Below are 24064 nucleotides of genomic sequence, written 5' to 3' on the forward strand. Positions count from 1 at the left end.
ACCAAACAGTGCTGTCGATCTCGGTGCTTGAAATATTCCATTCAAGCCATGCATACATTTCAATACTAATAAATTTACTCCACTGGTCATGTTTGATGACCCTGTTCCAAAATCATTGGATATCTTCACAATCTCGCATTACATGCATAACACACATTTTTCAACATATATTTTGTATTGGTTAAAATTCATGAGTTCCACCAAATTTATACAAATTAATAGGCAGTATCATTGTTATCCACATGTTTATTTCTTCTTAAAATAAAAAACATCAATGATGATTTTGAGACTAGTTTTTAAAATTTCAACAGGAAAGTACGAATTTCCATGGGACCAAGCTCAACAACAAAATCTGAAGTGCTTACAGTACCTCCCCTAACTGCTTGAGGTTCTTGTCCTTTGTCCCCTTCAACCTTCCATGTCAACTTTTTTATTTCTGACTTTTCTTGGTTAGCTGATAAACTTACCTCTTTCAACTCATTTATCTGCATTAATGAAACAAAAATAAGTTCATATTAAGCAATTCTAAGAAATTATATATGTCCATCAAAAAGACATGTTAAGTATGTACCGTTTTTGTAGCAAACAACTTTTTTAGTTCAATTTTGGCTAGAGTTGAATATTGAGCATCTTCGTTTGGCTATAATCACATTGAAAACACAAAAGGAGTTAGTTACTTATTGCAACTTAATCAAGATAAATTATGCACAGTTCTAAACTGCGGTCTGCAACTGCAATTACGTCCGCATTATAAAGGTTCTAGGTCTCTAGAATGGCATGCAACTGCATTGGCTGCATTAGTTCGCATTTTTCTGCAATATCAATATTAGCAGCATAACCTCAAGGGTGTATTGAATACTAGAGTTGGTACATGATTCATGTTGAACTTTGGTAATACATTACTTTGGATTGGTTCATCTGAAAACTCCGAAGGTAATTTTCATATATTTACCTCATATAGATGTGCCAATCGGAGAAGAACAATCCCACCATCCAACTCCTGTAAAACATTCAAGTTAATGAGAGAGAGAAAGAGAGAGAGAGAGAGAGAGAGAGAGAGAGAGAGAGAGAGAGAGAGAGAGAGAGAGCAACAAAAATGATTTGTTTCATTTGATCTACCTCAAGAGTTATCAAGGCAACATTAGGAGGCAAGCTGTAATTTGGATCCATGACAGTTCCTTTGGTTAAATGAGAGGACTTCCAATTTTCCGCATTCTGATCAATCAAATATCTCATAAGATGCGATATGGCAGTGAGCATGATTCATTAGTCCATGTAGTACCAACAATTGAGTCTGCCATACCTCATGTGTAAAAGCCAATAAGAGTGGTGAGTAAATTTCCTGACCAGTTGTACGGCGCCAGCGCGAACCAGCTCCGACATTGTCGATGCTGATATAGTAATTTCCTCTAACCTATGATAAAAAATCTATAAGCTATATGGAAAGAGGGAAACATCAAGGATGCATTAAAATGTAAACTAATTGATGACATTGCCATACTGTCAGTCCTTCACATGTAGCATTATTATTCTCTATTACACAAACTTCTTCATCGAGTGATTCCCCAACTCCTCTACCGTCATCTGAGAGAAGGCGCCTTGAGTAGTAAACATTGAATGTCAATAATTTGTATACATACAATAATATTGAAATAGAGAATAAATTTTTTGTTAGATATATACCTATGAAGCATCAATTCCACCTCGCCATCTTTGATGCTGGATCCACCGGTGGCACGATCAACTAAGACCGAGAATTCAGATTTCTTATCCGTAGTATAAATTCCAAGATTGAGCTGGACATATAAAACAAATTAGTTATATTTAAACTCTCAGTCTTCTAGACAAAGAAGGAGGGAAGAAAAAGAAATACCACTTTGAATTACAATTATAGTTTGATTTGATGCTATACAAAAGATCAAAAGCACTTGCACTTATTTATGCTAAAACTAGACTTTTTAATCCTAATCACATTAGGAAACAAACTAACCTCTACTTAAGATATTTTTCATATGAAACCTAATAATTATATCAACTTAACCAACGATTGTAAAATCAAAATTAATAGAGTGAAAGAATTTTACTGGATAGTAGTTTCCTGCTACAGGCTGAGTAACATTAAGCGGCCAATCTTCTCTATGATCTCGAACCTGCATTGGCATTTTTTTTAGGTCATATAAGTCTTATCTCCCCATAGGATTTCATAATAAACAGAAGACAATTGTATTATGAATGTTACCCGTTTCAGAAAATCTCTTCCATTAGAATCGGTATAAAACTCCTTGTTTGTGGCCATATTTGTTGTAATTCTTGTGATTACCTCTTTTCCAATTCCATCACCGAATCCACCACCGGTAGGAATTGGACCAATCTTCACATTAAATTTGTGTCAGAACTTTATTTGTTAGTTTTACAACTAGAAGTATTACTTTTGGCTAGTATCAATACATAAGAGTGGTTGGCGAGACAATGTGACTCACAGTGTATTCGATTTCAGCATGGTCTTTGCCTTTGTACAACCTAGTAACCTAAAAAAAGTAAACAGTACTGTTACATTTTCAATATTAAATCCATCGCATTTGTAGTCAAAACTGGTAGCTTAATGTACAAGTTACTAACCTGGTAAATCCAAGAACTAAACTTATGATAAACCTCGTCAACTAGCGGTCCACGGATTACCTTGAAGGGCACCTGCATATCAAATAAATCGAAATGTGTCTGTACGGATAACAAAATCGTGTACGAAATTTAAAAGCCGAACGGAAAGTGGACACACAAACACATAAACGTATTATAACAGGAGGAATAGCAAACTTAAAATAATTTGTAACTTTTTGTCAATTTTTTATCGTCTGTTGAAAGTTATATAATCACATTTCTTATGATATCCATCCAATGACATAGGTTAACAAATTAAAGATAGCAACTTACTGATCTCGAAACAATATGTGGAGAGGTTTCATTTGGGCGGAATATATATGCACCAGATGCCTACAGAAGAAATCACACCGTTCAAGCATACAATATAGTAATAATTTAATTTGTTATTACAATAATATGCACAAGGAAATCACACACCTGAGTATCTGTTATATCACCCACACTAGAGGCATACCAAAGGTAGTTTTGTTGAATTTCTATATTAACCTGAGAAATATTAAAAATCATGTTATTTTCTCTCTTACTCGGTTCACAAAATTGTGTACATGAAAAGTTCTTACTCCAGTTTTTGAATTATATATCCTATTGAGTTTTCCTGAAGTTGAAGAAAATGACATCTTTAAGTTTCCCGGCCCGATGTCAATGTTTTCACCATTCTTACTGTTATGGTGTGAGAGATCACCTTTTCTCCTTGTACCTATCAAGTGGAAATTAACATCAATATACCATATTTAGTACTAAAAATTATTATATGAAAATAAATATCTTATATTTCAAACACGAAACATTCGGAACTTACTTTTTCCTGCTGCCTTAGATATGAAGTATGTGCTCCATCCAAGCGGAGGTACGGACACTTGAAACAAAAGCCAGTACTTCGGGGCTTGTTTTGGAGACAATCCCAAATAGGCATTTACATATAATTTTCTTAAATCTTTTGTAACATCATCCACATCCACATATTGTACTTCAAGGTTATTTCCAGATGAATCTTTGACTCCAAGATTAGCTTCATTAACCTGATGAAAATGGTCGCCTTTTAGCATGATATTGAAAATGCTGTATTTGATAATGTCGCAAGCAAATGATATATTCTTACTGGTATTCTGACTATATCGGTACGATTCCATCCAAGAGGGTTATACACCACCACTACCTGGATACATACACTATCAGTGTAAATCAGTATTACATAGACATCTAATGAAAAATCGTTATTTTGCACTGACAATATATATGCTCATCAAACGATCAAACGATTACGAAAATATTACCAATTCTTTAGCTTGTGGAATATTGCCTTCTGTTGGAGGGCAGTAACTGATATTGAGTAATTGACACTGCAAAAATTCAGCAATAATGGAAAAAATTATTGACAAAAATATTTCAATAGTAGAAGACCAACTATATTATCTAGAGATAAAATTCACATAAGATAAATAATGTGTTCTCAAAATATATCTTTAGCTAGAACAATGAATGATAGAACCTACTTCAACATTTTTGATGTTTTTGCTTTCTCCTTTAATTCATTTGAAACATTACCTGAGAAAATGCTGATGTAAGTGCTGAACATTGATCGCCTGATTGTTTATTAGCAAGACATGCCAAAGAAGAGCTAACAACTGCTTCAGCCTGCAAGAAATAATTACTTTTGGAAAATTATTTAATCGTAACAAAAAATCGCAACACACAAAACATATGGTTAGAGAAGTTCAAGTTCCTGACCTTAGAGGCTCCAATAGCCAACCGTTCCGCATAGTCATCCGTTGTATGTTGTTTAGCAGTTCCACTAACAGCATCATGGTGCTGTGCAAGTCCTAGAGCCTCTCCAAGGTCAAAAGTATTGGATATAGTTGTCGATCTTTTTCCAGCAAAAAAATCAAGTTGACGTGCGGCCTACATCAAAATGTTGGAAATTTCAAATATCTTGGATTTGTGAAGAACGCTCGAGTGCAAACAGGAAAAATTCACTTAATTTTTTATAGAACATAAATATCATACCAAATAGTAACCACTTAGCGTCCTAACATATCGCTTTAAGGCGGGGCGGCTAGTGAAATAGCCTGTCCAATATGCATTTGAACTATCAGCATACCTATAAGAAATCATCGGTTTTCAGTGGTTAATTAACCGATAATAAGCTGCATACCAAACAAAATAATGGAAGATCCTTACGGAAAGTAGTCATCGGTTTTCAGTGGCCACAACTGGTTTGCAGCGTTTTTCGCATTGGTGTAAATTGATGGAGTAGAATACAAGGCATTCAGCCTACCATCCTGAACATTAAACACAACGAAACCTGTATTAAAACTCAGCGTGATAAAAAAGAATTTACAGCATATGCATCATAAAATTAACCAATACCTTATTAACATAGTGAATTAATTTATCCATTTGCTTGAACCAAGTTTCTGCATATTGGTATTGAAAATCATCACCCATTGTCCACATGATATGGTTTGTCCTCGTCACATTCGCCTATAATAAGTACAAACAAATCAAGTTTCCACATTCTTGTCTTTTAGAACATATATCAAATTCAAATTTCAAAGATTCAAAAAATCACGCTATCACTGATCTAGACTATCCAGATCGCACTAATATGCTAAACACGCGATTTTGTGACAGTAGCGAAAATAAGCTGGTATAGCGGTACACATATGACATTATAAATGCTAAGGGAATTGACAAATTGCAATGTGTAATTTCATAATCCATGGATAGAATTGGCCTACTTGGATAATAGCAGCATCAATAAAATCCCTGACACGCTGTTCGATATTGGTATCAAATAAACGATGATCATCCTGCACTTGTAAAAGGTAACATGCAATGTATTAAAACAAAACATGCAAAATAAACAAATAAATATTTGCATTAGTATTTTACTAATTGGTTTGAGTGTTGGAACCTGTAATGGATCATAAGTATTAGAGACTTCAAAGTTGAAACCTCTTGGAGCACTATAATGAACAGGAAAAGTGTTGGCAAAAATTTGAGCTGAAGAACCAAATGTTTTGGAACCACGCCAAATAACTTCAAGTGATTTGTCACCTTTGCGTTTAGCTCTGTCTTGATAATCAATTCTAGCAAAGTGTACTGAATCAAACCCAAGCTGCAAAAGAAATTATAATCATGTGACTTTGGAGGCATAACACACACAATTTATTCAAGAAAAATAAAGTGTCTTAGTATATTTGTACTATTCTAATTTCTAATAATTGTAATGCATTTCCTCCTTAAAAACATTATTTGGACATATGGTTATGTATGGGGATTGGATTTCTCACAGTTACTGCGTGTCAACGCAGTAATTGTTATAAACCGTCCGATAAAAAACGAATGGATGTGTTGAAACGATGTTAATCTGTCAAATCAACAATGCATGCATGAATTTGAGCGTGTGATCATAAATTAAAGGTTGAGATTGTCTATTGCATGAAGCAATTACAGCAGGGAATACAGATCAAATTATTAATTCTTGAAAATATAATTTGTCAGATTATATCATTAATTTGTTTAGACACATCACTGTTAGATATAATAGTTAGTTATAATAATTAGTTATAGAATTACAATTACCAATTTAACTTAGAGATATTCATTAATTTATTTATTTCTTTGGTTACAATGATATCAGTAGGAAGTTTCCACAACCGTTTAATGATGACTAATCTTTGTCAGAAATTTTGTGGACACATAAGTTTCACTATCATTTAACGGTGACTAATCTCCATCAATAAATCTACAAGAAATACAAGACGAGTTCTTCCTTCTAACCAATTTTTTTTCCATATGCAAGAAACAATAATCGAATCCCTGAAGTACTTAATTTCCAAATACCTTAGAGGATCCAATTTATTACTACATGACCCATCCATAGTTGGTTTCATGTTCTTTAATTTTACTTTGCCTTATGAAAATGGATGTTTTCTCTCCCCACCTCCCGTGAATCTTTTATATCCCCAATATTCTAATTTTGCGAAAAATTTGGTTCGCATAAACTGAATTTTTACTAGTGCAAATTCAAAGTAAATTTCGGTTTTTAGAAACCGAAATTTGTTTTCAAGGCAAAAAAAAAACTTCGGTTTCTACGAACCGAAGTTTTTTCAAAGACAAAATTAAAAATTCAGGAGGATAAAAAATTCACGGGGTGGGGAGAGAAAACATCGTGAAAAGGACCGTAAAGCTATACTTTTGACTTTTGAGAGTAAGTTACTCTACTTTTGGGGGGCAACAACATTGAGTGGACCACCATAGAACTAACTAGCCTATAATAATAGATCTTTGAAGAAATTTTAGACAATATTCAAATGAAATACTTTAGTGAACCACCAATAGAACTTGCCCAAAAAATAGACACAAAAGAGGGACTTACCTCAGCTCCAAGTAGGTAACCTTGTACAGCAGAGTGACCAAAAGGGTCAATTTGCCAACCAGCACGAGGTGTTGTATTAAATTGGTCCTTTATAAAACGATGCCCCAAAGTTGTTTGATCAATCATGTCTATGTAGTGGACCGTAGCTTCATCGTGCATACACCAACCACCATTTCTGCCGACACAAACATAAATAAATACTCTCATCACTCACACTCACATCTTCAACAGTATTACATTACACTCTCACCCTATTTTTCCTACACCTGCGACACTAACACGTGCAAAAATTGTAGTTAATTCAGTTGAGTAGATGGTTAATCTAGATCACGTTCAAAAATGTGAAATTATGGTTAGTTATATAGTTGAATTAACCACGATTTTGACCGTGATTGATTTAGTCATCTACTCAAGTAAATTAACTACATTTTGAATATGATTAACCAGATGTCACAAGTGTAGACAAAAAATAAGTGTCTGAAGATCATTACCATTGTTAAAATATGTATAACTTTACTACTTACACGAATTCTAGCTGACCGGCAGCCACAAGCTTTTTGACTTGTTCTTGCGTTTCAGGACTTTGTTCTACCCACCATCGATGGAAAAATGCCTATTAATTATTTCAAAAAATCCATAATTTAAGTAAATGTCTCAAAAAACAAACAATCAAATGCTATGTGAAGTGTGCAATATGACTTTGGCATCATGTAAACATATAGCTAATTACAGGATTTGGATTTTGTATATGGAATCTAATATAAGTTCTGAAATTAAACGTACAATCTCTGCAAACACAAATTTTCTATTTGGATCCTTTTGAAGGGACCAAACCACTGAGTCCAACACATTCTCAACACATGCTCCCTACAAAAAAAAAAAAAAACATTAAACATAGATTTTTTTTTTTTTGAAGTTGAAGCTTTGAATGAAACCTCAACAAGTTAACAACTTTTACATGTTTGAATTGAGACAGAACAAAACTCTCATTCTGCCAAATTCAACGTCAATCCAAATGCGCACTAAGCGCGAATGAATAGGATTCTAACCTGAATGGTATTGTTGGAGCCAACATAATACTGATCAACAGTCTTAAGCCAACCAACATCATCATGGGAGTGTGGAACCAAATGAACATTCAATTTTCCTTCAACAACACCAGCACCAGTATTGTACTTTGTGTATGCAGAAACAAGTGTTCCATAGAAACAAAACAAGAGAAGAAAAGTAAACACTGAGAAAGTCCTTGCGTTTCCCATTTTCACTGTCCAAACTATGCTGATGATTCTGCAAGTATGATATATATAATAAAATAAAATAATTATTCAATTATTATATGTAAGGATAAACCAAAGCTGAATATGATTAATAAATACTAATAAATTGGGCATTGATTCTTTGTATAAAGAGTGCCGGCCTATGTATCTTTTGTTGTTAGTGATTCCTAGCATGTTATGGGGACATAAAATTAATTAAGGGAAATCTCATTTTAATCCCTCACGAAATATATCAACCAAATTGTTTCGAGGAAAAAAAAACGTTAGTCCTTACAAAAGTAAATCAGGAAATATTAATCTTATGTGATATTTTTACGCAACTGATTATTTTGAGTGTTGTTGAATCGTGACAAAACAAATGAATAGTTTCACAAATTAAGGATTAGTTGATGACACACTCATAAATATATGACTAAAAGCATTTTTTTGTTGGTGGGCGAAATGAAAAAACATCACATACCACGTGAAACTCGCAATTGTGACATCTTGAGGTGAAATTCAGATAAAAATGTTCAATTTGACAATATCAACATTATCAGTTAACTTTAGATCTTACGGAAAAAGAAAAAGAAAAACATATATTTAACCATAAGAAAACAGAAATTCATATATTATAATATTTGAACATATTAAATTGACATACCTGAATTCCAAGCTATGCAAAATATTGATCAGCTGATATTTTTTTTTTTTTTTTTTCCTTTTTCTACTCAAATTTTATTCTCATTCTCCCTTGCTCTAATTTCAGTTTCACTTCTCAATGATCAAATGTTGGTTTTGGTTGCACTAGGTACTCTAGCAAAGAGTCTTTAAGTGTAATGGTGATTTTCTTTTTCTTTCTCAAATCCAATTCCCTTTGATAATGCACGACTCCCTCACTCCCCCTTCTTCCAACTATGTTTAAGTTAAAAACAAGAAATCAATTTCATTGAGTTTAAAGAAGAAAACAGTCAGCTTAAAAAAAAGTGAGAATAAAACAGCCACCCAATTTATGAGAAATTAATGTGTTGCAATAATTTAGTGATAAAAGTTTGACTCTTTTTTTTTTTACAAAAAAAGTTTGACTTTTTTTTTAATCAATAAAAGTTTGACTTTGAAAAATATAAAACAATTCACTTTAATTAATAATAATTTTTCATTCTAAAATAATTGTTGAATTAGAAATATCAATCGTTAGTTGGTTCAGTGATAATTGATGCTGAACTTAGTAAGAACGACCACTTGATGCCAGAACTGACCCCCAAACTAGATTAAACCGGTGGTAAAAGCAAAAAAAAAAATGAAAAAATAATAAATTTCTTAATATAATTATTGTGCTATTTCTTGTAAAATTTATTAAATCAATAAATTTATTTTATTAACGTTATTGATTGGGGTATATTTTTAAATAAATTATAGTAATTATTATGTTCTAATTATTCAAATTTTTATTAAGAAGATATCAAAAAGTTAATAAATTATTAAAAGAATACATTATAATTCTTTTTTTGATATTTTTAAATAAATTTATTAACTTTTGCTTTTATTTTTTTGACTAAGAATATTATTATTTGGAGGACTAAAGTCACCGAAAGATTTGTTTTTCATTACTCCTCATCCTTAATTATAAACAAAAGTCAACTTTTCAGATATATTGAATTATTAATGTATCCGGCCTATATTATAAATCAATCAAATACATCTATTATTTATATGTTTAGGAGTTTCTCTCTCATAGTCTTATTCCTATGTGGCACCATTTCATTGATCCATGTCTTATGTGGCATTCTAATATTTCTCCAATTCCTATGTGGCTAACTATGAAGGCCTTTGCAATTTCTCTAATACATGATGATATCATTTTACTTAGAATCTTTGGCTAATTTGGAAATTCAATCATTTCTCAATTATTGTTTATAAATCGTATTTAATGCACCTATTAAAAATAATTTTAAAAGGAAATAACTCAAATTCAAATATAAATAATTATATCTCATTAATATATATATATATATATATATATATATATATATATATATATATATATATATATATATATATATTAATATAATACATAATATTATACATGAATTTTTTTTTTGTAAAAGTATTATATATGAAATTTTATATATACCAAACAATGGAGTTTTTTTACGTAATATGTTTTTTTTATATATCTCACAAGAGTTTTTTTTATAGAAATTGCTCAATCAGGTTTTATGAACAAAATGTCTATATATTAATATTTTGATACAATTGAAATTTTACGTATGGAAACTTTTGATTATTCACCAACTCATTTTTGGAATATATATATTGATTAAATTAAATCAATGCTGAAATGGATGGAAATTTCAAAAATTAAGGACCAAAAATCTACTATAGTTTCTATATATACGGGTCAACATGTAAGAGTGAGAGTCATTGAGTGTCTCAGCGCCCCTTCTCTATTTTCTCTTCTCTTCTCACCTTCACTACTCTTCTTTTCTTTTTTTTTTTTTGACAGAATCACTACTTTTTTTTCTATCTATTGTTATTGTTGGTTTGTTTTTTTTTTAAATAAAAAATCTATTGCTATTGTTGGTTATTTCTTATTTATTTGTTCAATATAATTTTTGTTGCTCTCAAGTGGAATGAAATCTAAATTTTATTTGTTTTTCTTTGCAGGTATTTTGTTTACTTGTGTTAGGCTACAATAAGAGGATTCAACATAAAAAAGAGAAATCATTTTCTTCTCTAAAGTCAATAATATTTTGTAAACTTTTTTTTTTTTGTAGAAATTGTAAACTTCTTTTTAAGAAGCCACAATATTATTCATCTATCTTTGTAACTTTTATTTACTATTTGGATTCTTGCAGAGACTGATGAAGATGACTACGAGGGATAAATAACATCTGGATTGGGAACAAATGAGTGGATAAAATATTCAAGTTTAATTCTACAATCAGAAAATTGTACTAATTTTGAGTTATAAATATTTATTTGCAGGTCCATATACGGAAGAACAACATTGTTTGTTATTCAAATTAGGATTAAGTATTATCAATTGATGTTAGAGTTTTAAGTATTTATTTATATTTTTTATATTTTATTGTCATTTTTTTAATCATATGTTTACTTATTAAAAAAAGAATTGTTGTTCATATTATTTTTTATTGGATTTAAATCATGCTTATAAATGTTTTTTTTACTATTATTTATAAATAAATGTTGTAATCTATTTTTTTACTCATTATTTTTTTATTTGTCTAATTTTTCATGTGATATTTAACAAATACACTGATAAAATAATAGAAACTCCTCGAATGACTATACTATAGAATGAATTGGAAAAATGTGGAATTGAGAAATTGATATGCTTAAAAAAAATTATTCTTAAACTTCATACTTATCAAGTAGAGAAAAAGGTGTCATTGTCTGAAATATAAAAGGAATGAAGTAATTGACTTCATAGATGATTTTTCTATTTCATTTTATTATTCTATTAATTATGGTTTACCTTAACGTGGTTTTTCTAATAAAAAAAAATACATAGTGATTTGTACCAAACAAAATATTAAAATACGGGGGTATTGATAAAAAAAATAAGCTACATGGAGGTATTAAGCAAAAAATAACTTACACGGGGTGAGACATACATTTGTAGATTTTATTATATAAAAAATACGATATCAATTGAAAGCAGGGAAAGTAACAATGATTTTATATATATAAAAAAAAAGAATTAAAAGCAATAATATCATGTATTACTTTATTTTTATTCTCCATACATCACTGTAAAATAAACAAATAAAAATAAAAACAAATAGATACATTTTTTAAAATTTGCACATTAACAAATGAGATATGCTTAAAAAAATTATATAATTTTTTTTTGTGTCAAGCAAATGACAAACAATTCTACTGTTCATTACTTTTAAATAAATAATATTAAAATTAAAATCGCCTCATTTTGCTTCTCAAATGTGAAATTTTTTCACATGGGGACATGAGATAAAATACTCCTGAAGAAAACAAATGTCTAAAGGAGAGAGATGACGATTAAGAACAAATATATTAACCGTTAGATTAGTTTTTGCATAATGACATTTTTTTTATGAAAATAAAAGAACAAATATATGAACATGTGAGTTGGGAACGGGAAGTGGAGTATCACTCTCCATTATGCCATTTCTCCTTAAAATCTCCAAAATTTGGATCTTTTATCATATTTAAATAAACTATTACATTAAATATAAAATTAATTTTACAAATAATTAAAAAATCACAATATTAAAATTTTAATAATCCATATTTTTCATGTGTGAAAAAAAATGATCTATATTTTTCATAGAACATTAACCCGGGCGATAACACGGGTAAGTTATACTAGTTACCTATTAAATGAATCTAAAATGGAAAGTTTTGCTTATAAATAAGGATAAAGGGAATATGTTACAAGACTTAAATTATTATTTTATTTTGATAATTGCTAGATTTTTTTTTTGTCAAGTAGCCTAGTGGCTAAAAATTCTACCCTTAAAGTGGATAAGTGTGATGACCGGAATTCGAATCCCGACCCCTACATATATAATACGATGTTCTACTAATTGAGTTAAGCTCATGCAACAATTACTAGTTTTTTAGATTAAAACTCCATTCGTCATTCATCACTTTGGGAGTTAATGCGTTTTAACTATGGGTCTTGTTAACATGTGCCCTTAAGGCACATGTTAAGATACACCAAAATAGAAATTCAACATTTAATTATACAAGAAATTTAATGCTTCAAAAGTCAAAATACACAAATTAGCATTTAATAATTTTTATTTTTGCTTCCTTAACATGTGCCTTAAGGACACAAGTTTAAGGAATTAACTAACACATTAATTCTTTCCATTTTTTAACTCATTGATTTGTTTTAACGAGTAAGTTTTTAAAAAAAAAATTGCCAACCATTTTTTGAAATTATAAGCATCTTTCGTAAAAATAAGTTTAAGGGTTTACGACATATGTTAAGATATCCGATATAGAAATGAAACATTTAATGATACAAGAAATTTAATGATTCAAAAGTTAAAATGCACAAATTAACATTTAATAATTCTATTTTTGCTTCCTTAACATGTGCCTTAAAAGCACATGTTAACATTCTCCTAAGTTTAATGAAGGATATGATAAAAAAAAAAACAATAATTTTTATCTATTAAAATTTAAAATACATGACACAATATTTCTAAAATTTCTTACAATTTTATGTATATAATTTTTTAATTTGCTCCTTCTAGCAATTTATTATATCGTTTTTGGGTTAGTTCATATAAAGCAAAAAAAAAAAAAAGTAAACAGTCATTTTAATTTCTGAAAGTGTCACTCGTTGTCATATTAATCCTTGAATCATAAAAAAAATTTAAAAATCTTTGAATTTAATTTTTATTAGTCATAGTAGTCATTGACGTTAAGTTTGGTCGCCAAAGTGTTTATTGTTGCTAAGTTTAGTCATAGTAGTCATGCACCAAAGTAAAGGTAAACTAGACAAAAAGAAAGATGAACATTAAGGGACTAAAATGACGAAAAAGATGAATGTTGAGGGACTAAAACGACAAGAGTGGAGGTAATCTGGACATTGTCTTTTTTTTTTTAATATGTGATTCTTTCATCCTAAGGATTTTAATGGAAGTAGTGGTGTTCTTCACTTCGGGATTAGAAATAGAGACTAGAACTTCACATAATCACCTTGACCTTCCTCTTTGTTTCTAAGAATCTCATCAATGGTGATCCATAATAAACCCTTGTTTTCAACAATCACATAAGCCATTTTTTCCAGCAAACAAAATCAATCCAAGAGACCCATGAATATTGCATCACCTTCTTTAGCTCACCTCTCTGTGTTTAACTAAAGATATTCTTTAACCCTTTTACTCTCCTCTCTTCAATTCTCTTCCAACTCCAAAACCCATTCCTAAATATTCCCAAAAAAAATGTATCCCAAGAAAATACAAACCAAACAAGATCTACAAAAAATAGTAAAATACCAAATGGGAAGAAGGAAAATATAGTGAGGAAGAAGGAAGATATATTCCAATCTCTTTAAGGAAGAGGTGAAGTTGTGATGTTGTCAGAGGAAGAAGATGAAGACCAAGATAAGTTTGGGAGTTTGGTTTCATTCCGGGGCTAATGCTATGGTGGACCACTTTCGCAAGTGGTTCACCGTGGACAAATGATCTACCGAATATGAATTTTACGAAATTTACTGTTGGATTGAAAGTTTATATCGTATAGAACATCCATAAATTTTTTAAAATTTTTTGAAAATCATTTGATATGTTATTGAGACCCATCAAGATTTACGTTATTTAATAAACCGTTAATCTTGATGTGTCTCAATAACATATCAAATGATTTTCAATTCTTCTATGGATAATCTATATGATATAAACTTTCAATCCAACGGTATATTTTGTAAAATTCGTATTCGTTATAATGTTATTCATGACTGATTCACCATGGACCACTTGATGAAGTGGTCCATATTAGAATTTGCCTTCATTTTGGTCCCTATTGTATTTCATTTTCATTTTGGTCCCTAGAACTTTTTTTTTTTTTGATAAGCAACGACATAATTAAATAATGCATTTAACATAATTAAATATTTTTTTTTGCAAACATTATACTTTTCCAACACCTTAATACCCCAACTTAGGTCACAAGCAAGCGTTACCAAGCTCGGCCCTACTTACATGAACTTGATTTTGATTGAGATCTGTCACGTCATGGTCGCATTAGTCAACCAATGGGACATGTCGTCAAGTCCAAACGGTTTTGTCATAAAAAAATTTATTTAAAACGTATTTAAAAAAATATAAAATTTGTTACAATTTTTTTTGAGGTAAATCTCTAACAAATTTATATATTTTCAGAACAAAATATTTTTTTTGGTTACAAGAGAGAAAAGGAAAAAACAAACAAAACTAAAAGAAAAGGGATTACTCCCTAACAAAAGGAGCATCAGCAAGGAGGGACAAGTATAACCTAGTCGGGGGTGTATTAAGAATCACAAGCGACAAGTTTGAAGAAGCTCCCATCTTGGCCAAACAATCCGAACAGGCATTTCCCTCCCGAATGGTATGCTTAATCACAACACTTCAATCTTTGCTTATCAATTGCCGAATACTTTGGATTTCATTCGCGAAACGATGATGCGGTGACACCCCCTCTTTAATCAAAGTCACGGCTTGCAAGGAGTCAGAGAAACAAACAATTTTTCTAAAGTCATTCACCCAACATAAATCAAGCCTGTTAAGCACAACCAATATTTCTGCGAATAACACGCTTGCTTCAGATGCAGTGCCATAAAAGCCTTTAAGGAACCGTTCGTTGGTATTGCGAATAAGACCACCAAAACCTGCTGACGATCCTAAGAGACTTCCGTCAACGTTAAGACACACAGTACCTTCACGTGGGCGAGACCAGGCGACAAGGCGCGCAGTACCCATATGAGGAGAGGCCAAAACATGTGTTCCTAAAGCTGCAGAGCACGCGGACAACAGCGACTGAAATAAATGATTTAAAAAAAAAAGAAGAATAAAAACGTGAACAAAATATGAAATAACTTGTTGGCTAAGAAGAGTGAAGAAAAAAAGAAGAATAAAAACGTGACAGTAACGGTGCCGAAGAATAGCAACAGCAAGATAATGGCTAGATACGATCGAGCAATCACAGTTTTCTCCCCCGATGGTCATCTTTTCCAGGTCGAGTACGCTCTTGAAGCTGTTCGAAAAGGTAACGCCGCCGTCGGTGTTCGCGGTATTGATAACGTTGTTCTCGGCGTCGAGAAGAAATCCGCCGCCAAACTCCAAGACTCTAGGTTAGCTGCTTTCACACTTTCTCGATTTTTAGTTTATTCAATGCATAATTTGTAATTATTGTTCCTTTTCCTTCGATTAGCTTCTAATTCGATGGTTCCTAGTTAGGTTTAAAGCGTGATCGGTAATGTAATGTGTGTTTGATGCTAGGTTTAGTGATGATGAAGAAGTGAAGACACTTGAATCACAGTGTATTGTTTGTTGTATATTTAGTTTAATTTTGAGACTGTTATGCTTTTGTTATAACTTATAAGTGGTGAATCCTAATGTGTTGTTAAGTGTTTATTAGTATTACTGTGATTTATGATGTGAATATATAATTATTTTCCCCAATTAATGTAGTATGATAAATGATTTGTTATTGTTATGCATGCTGATCTTCTTTGACGGTGAATTTTTCTAAGACTCGTTTGCTCCTTTTAGAAAGTTATAAGAAATAGGGTTTTGAAATTTATGTTGTGTATTTAGATTGGTTTATAGCTTCTATATAGCTTAGATCTAGTTTGGATTGGTTTATAGCTCACAATAGCTTCTCGGTTAAATTAAGATTATAGTTCTTCATTTGAAAATAGCTCTTGCAAAGTTGGAAACTTATAGGTGTTTGTAGTATATTGTTATGTTTATAGTTATATGTTACTATGAGAGAACTTTTGAAAATTTTGAGATGATGAAACTAATTTTAGCTTATACGTGAAGCTACTGTTTTAAAAAGTGTATAGTTATTGCAAATTCTTTGAATGTTTCTTTTTTTATATAGCTTCTATATAGGAATTTATCCACACTGCTTATAACTATGTTGTTAATCTCGGATAGCGGCGCGTAGCGCCGAACCTCAAAAATGCTATTGCGGTATAGCGGGTAGCGCTATAGCGGTATAGCGGTCATGTACAAATTAAACATAAATTCCAACAACATACATAAATACTAAAATAGGAAAATACACAAAATTAAAAGGACTTTCTTACTTAATAATTATACTAAATATTGTCATTTACCATCAAAATAGGTTCTAAATAAAGACTAATAACATTCCATGAAGTTCTAGAAGTACTCAAAATGACATCCCATTAAAATTCTAGAAGTACTCAAAATGACATCCCATTAAAATAAAGCATAAGCAAGTTCTAAAAGTAAACAAAATAATGACAAGCCATTAATCTTTTGAAGCCCTTGAGACCACATCTGCTTCTGCCTCATCTTCACTTCTAAGCTCCACCACATTAAGGTTTGAGAAAGGAACAAACCTTGTAAGTAGAGGAGAAGAGCAGTTGATTTGGAGAAAGGAAACAGAGGAGTTGATTTGGTGAAGGAGATGTTGAAGGAGAAGAGGAGAAGAGCGTGATGTGAGAAAAGAAAGAAGAAACAACTCAAATAGAAAAGTAAATCACGTGTTGTGATGTGTTGGTAGCTTTTTGATGTGTAGAAAAGTGCAAAATACCCCTCACTTATGATTTATTTCCAAAATAAAGATTTTCATCAATTTTTTCCCCTCCAAAACGCTAAAGCGGCCAAATAGCGCTACCGAAACGCTACGCCACCGCTAACAAAACGCTATTTTCCTGCAAATAGCGGCCGCTATTTCCGCTTCTCTAAATAGCGGAAAGCAGTCTTATAGCATAGCGGAGAGGTGGTAAAACGCTACGCTATAGCGCTATAGCGCGCTATAGCGCCGCTATTAACATCCTAGGCTTATAATATAATATGATTTTGGGTTTTCTCATCATTTTGCTTTTGTTTTGCAGATCAGTAAGGAAGATTGTTAATCTAGACAATCACATTGCTCTTGCTTGTGCTGGACTTAAAGCTGATGCCCGTGTTCTTATAAACCGAGCCCGAGTAGAATGTCAAAGTCACAGGCTTACTGTCGAAGATCCTTGTACTGTAGAGTATATTACTCGGTACATAGCAGGTCTCCAGCAAAAGTACACCCAGAGTGGTGGTGTGCGGCCCTTTGGCCTTTCCACCTTGATAGTCGGCTTTGATCCTTACACCGGATCACCATCTCTGTACCAAACCGACCCTTCTGGCACATTTTCAGCATAGAAAGCCAATGCAACTGGTCGAAACTCAAATTCAATCAGGGAGTTTCTGGAGAAAAACTTCAAAGAAACGTCCGGGCAAGAAACTGTCAAACTGGCTATCCGGGCATTGCTTGAGGTGAGTTAATTTGTGCTTTAGTGTTTGTGGAAAAAAGAATACACGAGTCTATCATTTAGTTAGGTTATTAGTTGCAACTTGTGCAACATCTTTATTTTCCTTGCTAGTAAATATTGGTGCTGTTATTCTCTGCTCATTGCATGTGTATGTACTCTTCTAATGCTGTCAATGACCTGGTACTTTAGGTGAACTTTTAAGAGTGTCTTCAGTTGTTTATGTTTTCACTTTGCTAATCAAATGCATTGGGAGAGTCCTTAACATAATCATTTGACTGCAAATTAGGAGGAAGTTTAGGGTAAATTACCCGTGTTAGAAATATATTCATATTCATGATATTAACTTAATGTGCATATAAGGTAAGGCTGCCAACAGTTGACGACAATGTGGTCTTACCATTCCCTAAATCCTGCTATGGCTGGGCCTTTATAGCATTGGGTTTCCATTTTTACATTTATGTGAGGTCTCGCCGCTTTCTGATTCTTGATTGACACAGTAATTTTGTGTGCATATGAACATAACAAATAGTTGATATATTAAACTTGCCACACAATACAAGACATATATAGCTTTTTATTTTGTAGAATATTATCATTGCATAAGATTAAAGCATAAATCTTATTTACTGTTTGTGTTCACATTCACCTGTGTTTAATCTATGATTCATTTTCAGTCGAAAAAATCTACGATTCATTTATGCCAAAACTTGCTATACAATACAGACACACAGCTTTTTCTTTTGTAGAATATAGGGCCCGTTTGTTTGAGATTTAAAAAAAATGATTTTTTTCAAGAAAATCATTTTTTTGTAGAGATTTTGAAAAAAATCTAAAGTTATTTGCCGTTTGTTTACACTCATTAAAATCTATTTTTTTAAGATGGTGAGGGATGATGAATGATAAAAAAAATGGATTTTGATAAAAGCTATTGAAAATAGATTCTCATTTTGATGAAAAAAATGATTTTTTTACTAAAATGATTTTTGAAAAAATCTGAAACAAACACAAGTAAGATAAAAAATAGATTTTTTTTTGGGAAAAATAGATTTTTTTAGTGAAAAATTTGAAACAAACAGGCCCATAATCATTGACTGAATAAGATTGAAGCACAAATCTGATGCGATGCACTATTTGTGTTCACATCCACCTTTGTTTAATCTATTATTCATTTTCTGTCAAAAAAAATCATGATTCATTTATGCCAAAACTTTCAATTGCAATTAATGATATTCCTACCCTGATGGTTGTATGGCTTATACAGTCAAACATTATAATGGATTGCGTAATAGTCTTTTCATGTTGATAGTAGTACTATTATGGTCTGGTAACTTGTTATAAATTTGGAAAACTGGATCTGATAAATACTTCACATTTGGTTTTTCCTTGTCGGTATGTGTAATTAGGTTGTCGAGAGTGGAGGCAAGAACATTGAAGTTGCCGTGATGACCAAGGACAATGGACTCCGTCAACTGGAGGAAGCTGAAATTGACGCAATTGTCGCTGAGATTGAAGCTGAGAAAGCAGCTGCTGAGGCTGCAAAGAAAGCTCCCCCCAAGGATACATGATTTTAGGTTTCTTTTGTTTTGTATTACATAAGCAACTGATTTTTTAGTGTTGCCGAACCGTGACAAAATAAATGAATAGTTGCACAAATTAAAGATCGGTTGATGACACATCGGTAAAATGGGACTCACATATAACATGGAACTCACAATTGTGATGTCTCGAGTTCGAACTCAGGTAAAGAGTGATATTGACAATTGAGTTAGATCTTACTGATAAAAAACATATATGAAACAGAACATTTGCAATATTGTAATCTTTGAGCATAATATTGATCAGCTGAAATTGTGTCTCATTTTTCTTTTTTCTATTCAAACTTTTTTCTCATTCTCCCCTGTAGTGTCCAAAATCTAATTTCTGTTATAGTTTTTCATTTTCATCCTTTTTATTTCAGAATGATGAAAATTTTAATATTAAAATGTTAATTTTTTAGTCTTATTTTACATGTGCTTGGCACGGGGTCCGGATACTAGTTTATGATAAACTAAGGTTAGCAAATTAACACAATGACACATGATATAACTGAAGTAGCAATAAATGTCACAAGAAAGGGGGGGTTTGAATTGTGACCCTTTTTAAAATTATTTTATGTGAGTTTAAAATAACTCAAGACAATATTTCTTTTAATTGGTTAGTTAACAATTAACAAAGAAATATAGTTAGCAACAATAAAATAAACAATATATAAATGAACAAAATAAATACTGAGTTAGTTGCTGAATAAGTAAATGTTTAAGGCCCAGAGCACTCTGGTATTACTCAGTTAGTTAGTTTAGTATGTTTTAAGGATTTTAGAGTCCAAGAGAAAAACACACAAAAGTTATCCTGGTTCACCCAACTTGGGCTAGTCCAGTCCTCACAGTCCTTGTGAGATTGTCCACTATAAATGCTCAGATCAGAACCTTCTGCTTCGCATCAAAAACTTGATCACAACTGGATCAATACAAACTGCTTTTCTTCACTCGAAAAGACTTTTACACAAATGCTTTTCTTCACTCGAAAAGACTTTCACTCAAAATGCTTTTCTTCACTCGAAAAGACTTTCTCACAAACACTCAATCTAACATAAAAGAAAGACTTGAGAGGGTTACAATATTTGTGGGGAAAATGGGTTAAATCAACTCAAGTGAGAGATTGATAATAGCAAGCTTTATCTATTTGTTTTTCACAAATTTATGATTGATATCTTTGATGCTTTGCTTTGCTTTTGAAGAGTTTATTACTTGTTGATTTTTGCTTCAACTAAGTATATGATTTGATTCTTTTTGCAAACTCTTAATCTTCTCTTCATGTAGCTCCATTGTATTTATAGGCAAATATAACCTTGGAGGAGCGTATGAGAGAGGGATTTGAATTTCAAATCCAACTTGACATGTCACAATGTTGTGCTGTCAATTTGCTGTGAATAGTGCGTTATCGTTGCTTCAGTAACATTACCGTTATGGCAATCTGCACTACACTTTTAATCCAATGACAACCACTGCATTTACGTGGCCCATATATGTCCATAAGAAGGAATCTTTCCTAATTTAGGGTTGGACAACTTGTATGCAAGTGGGAAAAAAATATCATGTAATTATTGTACTTGTTTTGGTGACTCATTGTCCTTTGTTGTTTTCTTGTCCCCTCTATGTTCCCTTGAAGAGAAAGAGGCTTGCTACAACTTGGCTTATGGTGTGACTTCACCTTGTTGGCCAATTTTCGTCCAAGCCATCATTGTGTGATGTGGCTTTCATTTGAATTTTAAATCTTCTTCAATCATTGATGGAAGCTTCCTTTGTTTGTCCAAAGGGCTTTTATTCACTTTAGTCCAAAAAGGCTTTATGGCCCATGATTCAATTTATCCCATGTTTGGTATATTCCTTACATAAGTGTTTCCTTAAAATACTACCACTTTTGATGAGGCAAAGGAATAATATCTTTGTGAAGCACTTCATCATTTATGCCAAGACTTTAAGATGCTTCTTTTGTTTCTACTCATTGCTTATATGTTTTGCTTGTCCATTGGTTGCTCATCCATAACGTTACCGTTGATAGATGATATCATTATCGTTGAAACATTTATCACAAAACACATTAGTAGATAACAAGATAATCATAATTAAAATTAATTAATATGTTTGTTATCTTTAAAACATCAAATAAGGATTTTGTCCTCAACAATCTCCCCCTTTTTGATGATGACAAACATTTAACTTAATTTTGATTTTGAGTTTTTGATAAAAGATTTTGATAATCTTTTGCATTTGATTTGTCAATAACTCCCCCTCAATTTAAGCATTCTATTTTCAATAGCAAATTGAGTTTAAACTTTGATTAATAATATGACAAATAAGTCATTCTTTTACCAAAGTGAATGTTTATGGTTATGATGATTTTGCTCAAAATTTGAATGAGTTTCATATCAGAGTTTTTAAGGATATTTTCAAAAACATTTGTATGTTTTGATTTAGAGCATTACTTATCCTTTTGGTTGAATATCTTTTACCTGCCTTCATTGCAGAAACATATCATGGATCAAAAACTTAGCATGTTTCAGAGAATCAAACAATATGAAATTTATCACATATTTCAATCATGAATCCTGAAACTGTCTCTTGACAGAAAAAAAAGAGATCATGATAAAATTTTGAGATATTTCTCAATTGCATAATTTCTCAAAGCATAGCTTTGTTTTCTTGTGATCAAATTAATGACTCACACACCTGCTTATAACATAACATATAAACCATTCATTTCATAGCAGTAGCAAGAGTTTTTTCATATATGGATTCAAAATAAACTTGCAGATGCATGCTATCATAGCATAACATATTGGCGCACTAGTTCAAAATACAAATGCATCATAAAACATAGTTTTTAACATCACAATGCAAAATAAGTAAAACAGAACAATAATCAAAAGAAATCAAAAGAGGTGCGCTCCTTTTGTTGTGCTAGCATCTGCAGCTTTCTTCTTTGTTATTTTCTCCCCCTTTGTCATATCAAAAAGTGGGCTAAGGCGCAGGCCTGGATGGTGATGAGCCATCTGATGATGATGATGTGGAAGGTTGAGGCATAACATGAACATGAATGGGGTATGGATTAACCGGAGGTTTTGGAAGATTAAATCTTTCACAGAAAACATTAGAAATCCAATCCCTCATGATTGAGTTCTCAAGAGTGATATAAGTTAGATGAGAATCAAGAAGTTGAGTAGCTTGGAACAATTTTTTCACATCACTCCTAGTTTTGGAGGTGGTTCTCTCAACTTTGGATCTTGGTAATTGTGGTGAAGGTCTAGGTGCAGCATTTGATGGTCCGGCATTGAAGTTTGAGATGTTTGGGAGATTCAAAGTGGGTGAAATAATGGAAATGTTTTGGGTGAAGAAGGGTTGAGAAAAAGGGTTCTGAGGTGGTGAAAAGTTAAAGAGATTATTGCTAAAACTCTCATTGAACATAGGTGAAAGGTTGAAGCTTGGTGGAGAAGTAAACAATGGAGCACTACTAGTGGATGAGGAGGTGAGATGGTTTAACACAGAGTCAGGGTCAGGTTGGTTTACAAATTGATTAACTGCTAAATTTGGAGCAATTTGTGGCTGTGGCTCGGGTTGAGGTGCAGCTGCAATTTGTGATTCATTTTGTGGATAGGCTAGAGGGATGTTCAAGTTAATCTCAGCTCTAGGACCTAGCATTTGTGATGAGGATGGAGAAATAAAAGCCTCATTTTGAGGAATTTCTGTTTCAACAGAGTGTGGCGCAAAAGGTGGATTTGAAACAAGTTCATCTTCAACAGAAGGTTCAGGTATTTGTTGAGATTGTGCAGTGTCATCATACTGCTCATTTCTTTTTCTCTTGGCTCTAGTGTAAACCTTTACAGGAGCTTGGGAGGTTGGTTCATTTTTGAAGTGTTTGAGATTTTTCAGTGAAATTTTTTTGCAAAAGGTTGCAGAGGTTTCTCCTTCAAAAGGAACTTTGAAATGTTCAAAAATTTTGGTTAAGGCCATGCCATAAGAAACACAGAATTTTTTGTTGTTCTTACTTGCTACATCCATCATAAAATTGATTATAATGAATGGAAGGTTTAACTTCTTCCTCTCAAAAAGGTGATGGATAACCATGATTTCATTATCATCTAAGTTTTCATACTTGCCTTGTCTAGGCATAACATTCCCTTGACTCATGATATGAAAGATTTTTGGCAAAAAGTTAAGGTTAGCTGTCTTG

General features: G+C 32.0%; 1 protein-coding gene and 1 pseudogene across 4 annotated transcripts; one reads left to right on the forward strand and one right to left on the reverse strand.

Moving 5' to 3' along the window:
• Positions 1 to 177: 177 nt before the first annotated feature.
• Positions 178 to 9271, reverse strand: LOC123882365 (alpha-mannosidase). Of its 4 annotated transcripts, none has more exons than XM_045931214.1 (29): positions 8963 to 9271; positions 8092 to 8329; positions 7826 to 7909; positions 7567 to 7655; positions 7043 to 7217; positions 5576 to 5779; positions 5400 to 5471; positions 5029 to 5142; positions 4840 to 4940; positions 4666 to 4759; positions 4390 to 4560; positions 4207 to 4296; positions 3936 to 4001; positions 3761 to 3817; positions 3461 to 3680; positions 3222 to 3358; positions 3079 to 3147; positions 2932 to 2991; positions 2620 to 2691; positions 2481 to 2528; positions 2240 to 2371; positions 2085 to 2150; positions 1684 to 1796; positions 1502 to 1598; positions 1304 to 1414; positions 1120 to 1215; positions 953 to 1000; positions 572 to 640; positions 178 to 485 (listed from the first exon to the last, which is right to left on the reverse strand). In XM_045931214.1, the coding sequence occupies exons 2-29, from the start codon at positions 8299 to 8301 to the stop codon at positions 297 to 299; spliced, it is 3054 nt and encodes a 1017-aa protein (XP_045787170.1). In that variant the 5' UTR covers positions 8302 to 8329; positions 8963 to 9271; the 3' UTR covers positions 178 to 296. The 4 variants fall into 4 exon arrangements, with proteins under 4 accessions (XP_045787170.1, XP_045787174.1, XP_045787173.1 ...); XM_045931218.1 differs by lacking the exon at positions 8963 to 9271 and adding an exon at positions 8641 to 8696; XM_045931217.1 differs by lacking the exon at positions 8963 to 9271 and adding an exon at positions 8594 to 8670.
• Positions 9272 to 15881: 6610 nt separating this feature from the next.
• LOC123882366 lies at positions 15882 to 20188 on the forward strand (annotated as a pseudogene).
• The last annotated feature ends 3876 nt before the right edge of the window (positions 20189 to 24064 follow it).

This window comes from Trifolium pratense, linkage group LG4, assembly GCF_020283565.1.
Source record: "Trifolium pratense cultivar HEN17-A07 linkage group LG4, ARS_RC_1.1, whole genome shotgun sequence".
NCBI lineage: Eukaryota > Viridiplantae > Streptophyta > Magnoliopsida > Fabales > Fabaceae > Trifolium > Trifolium pratense.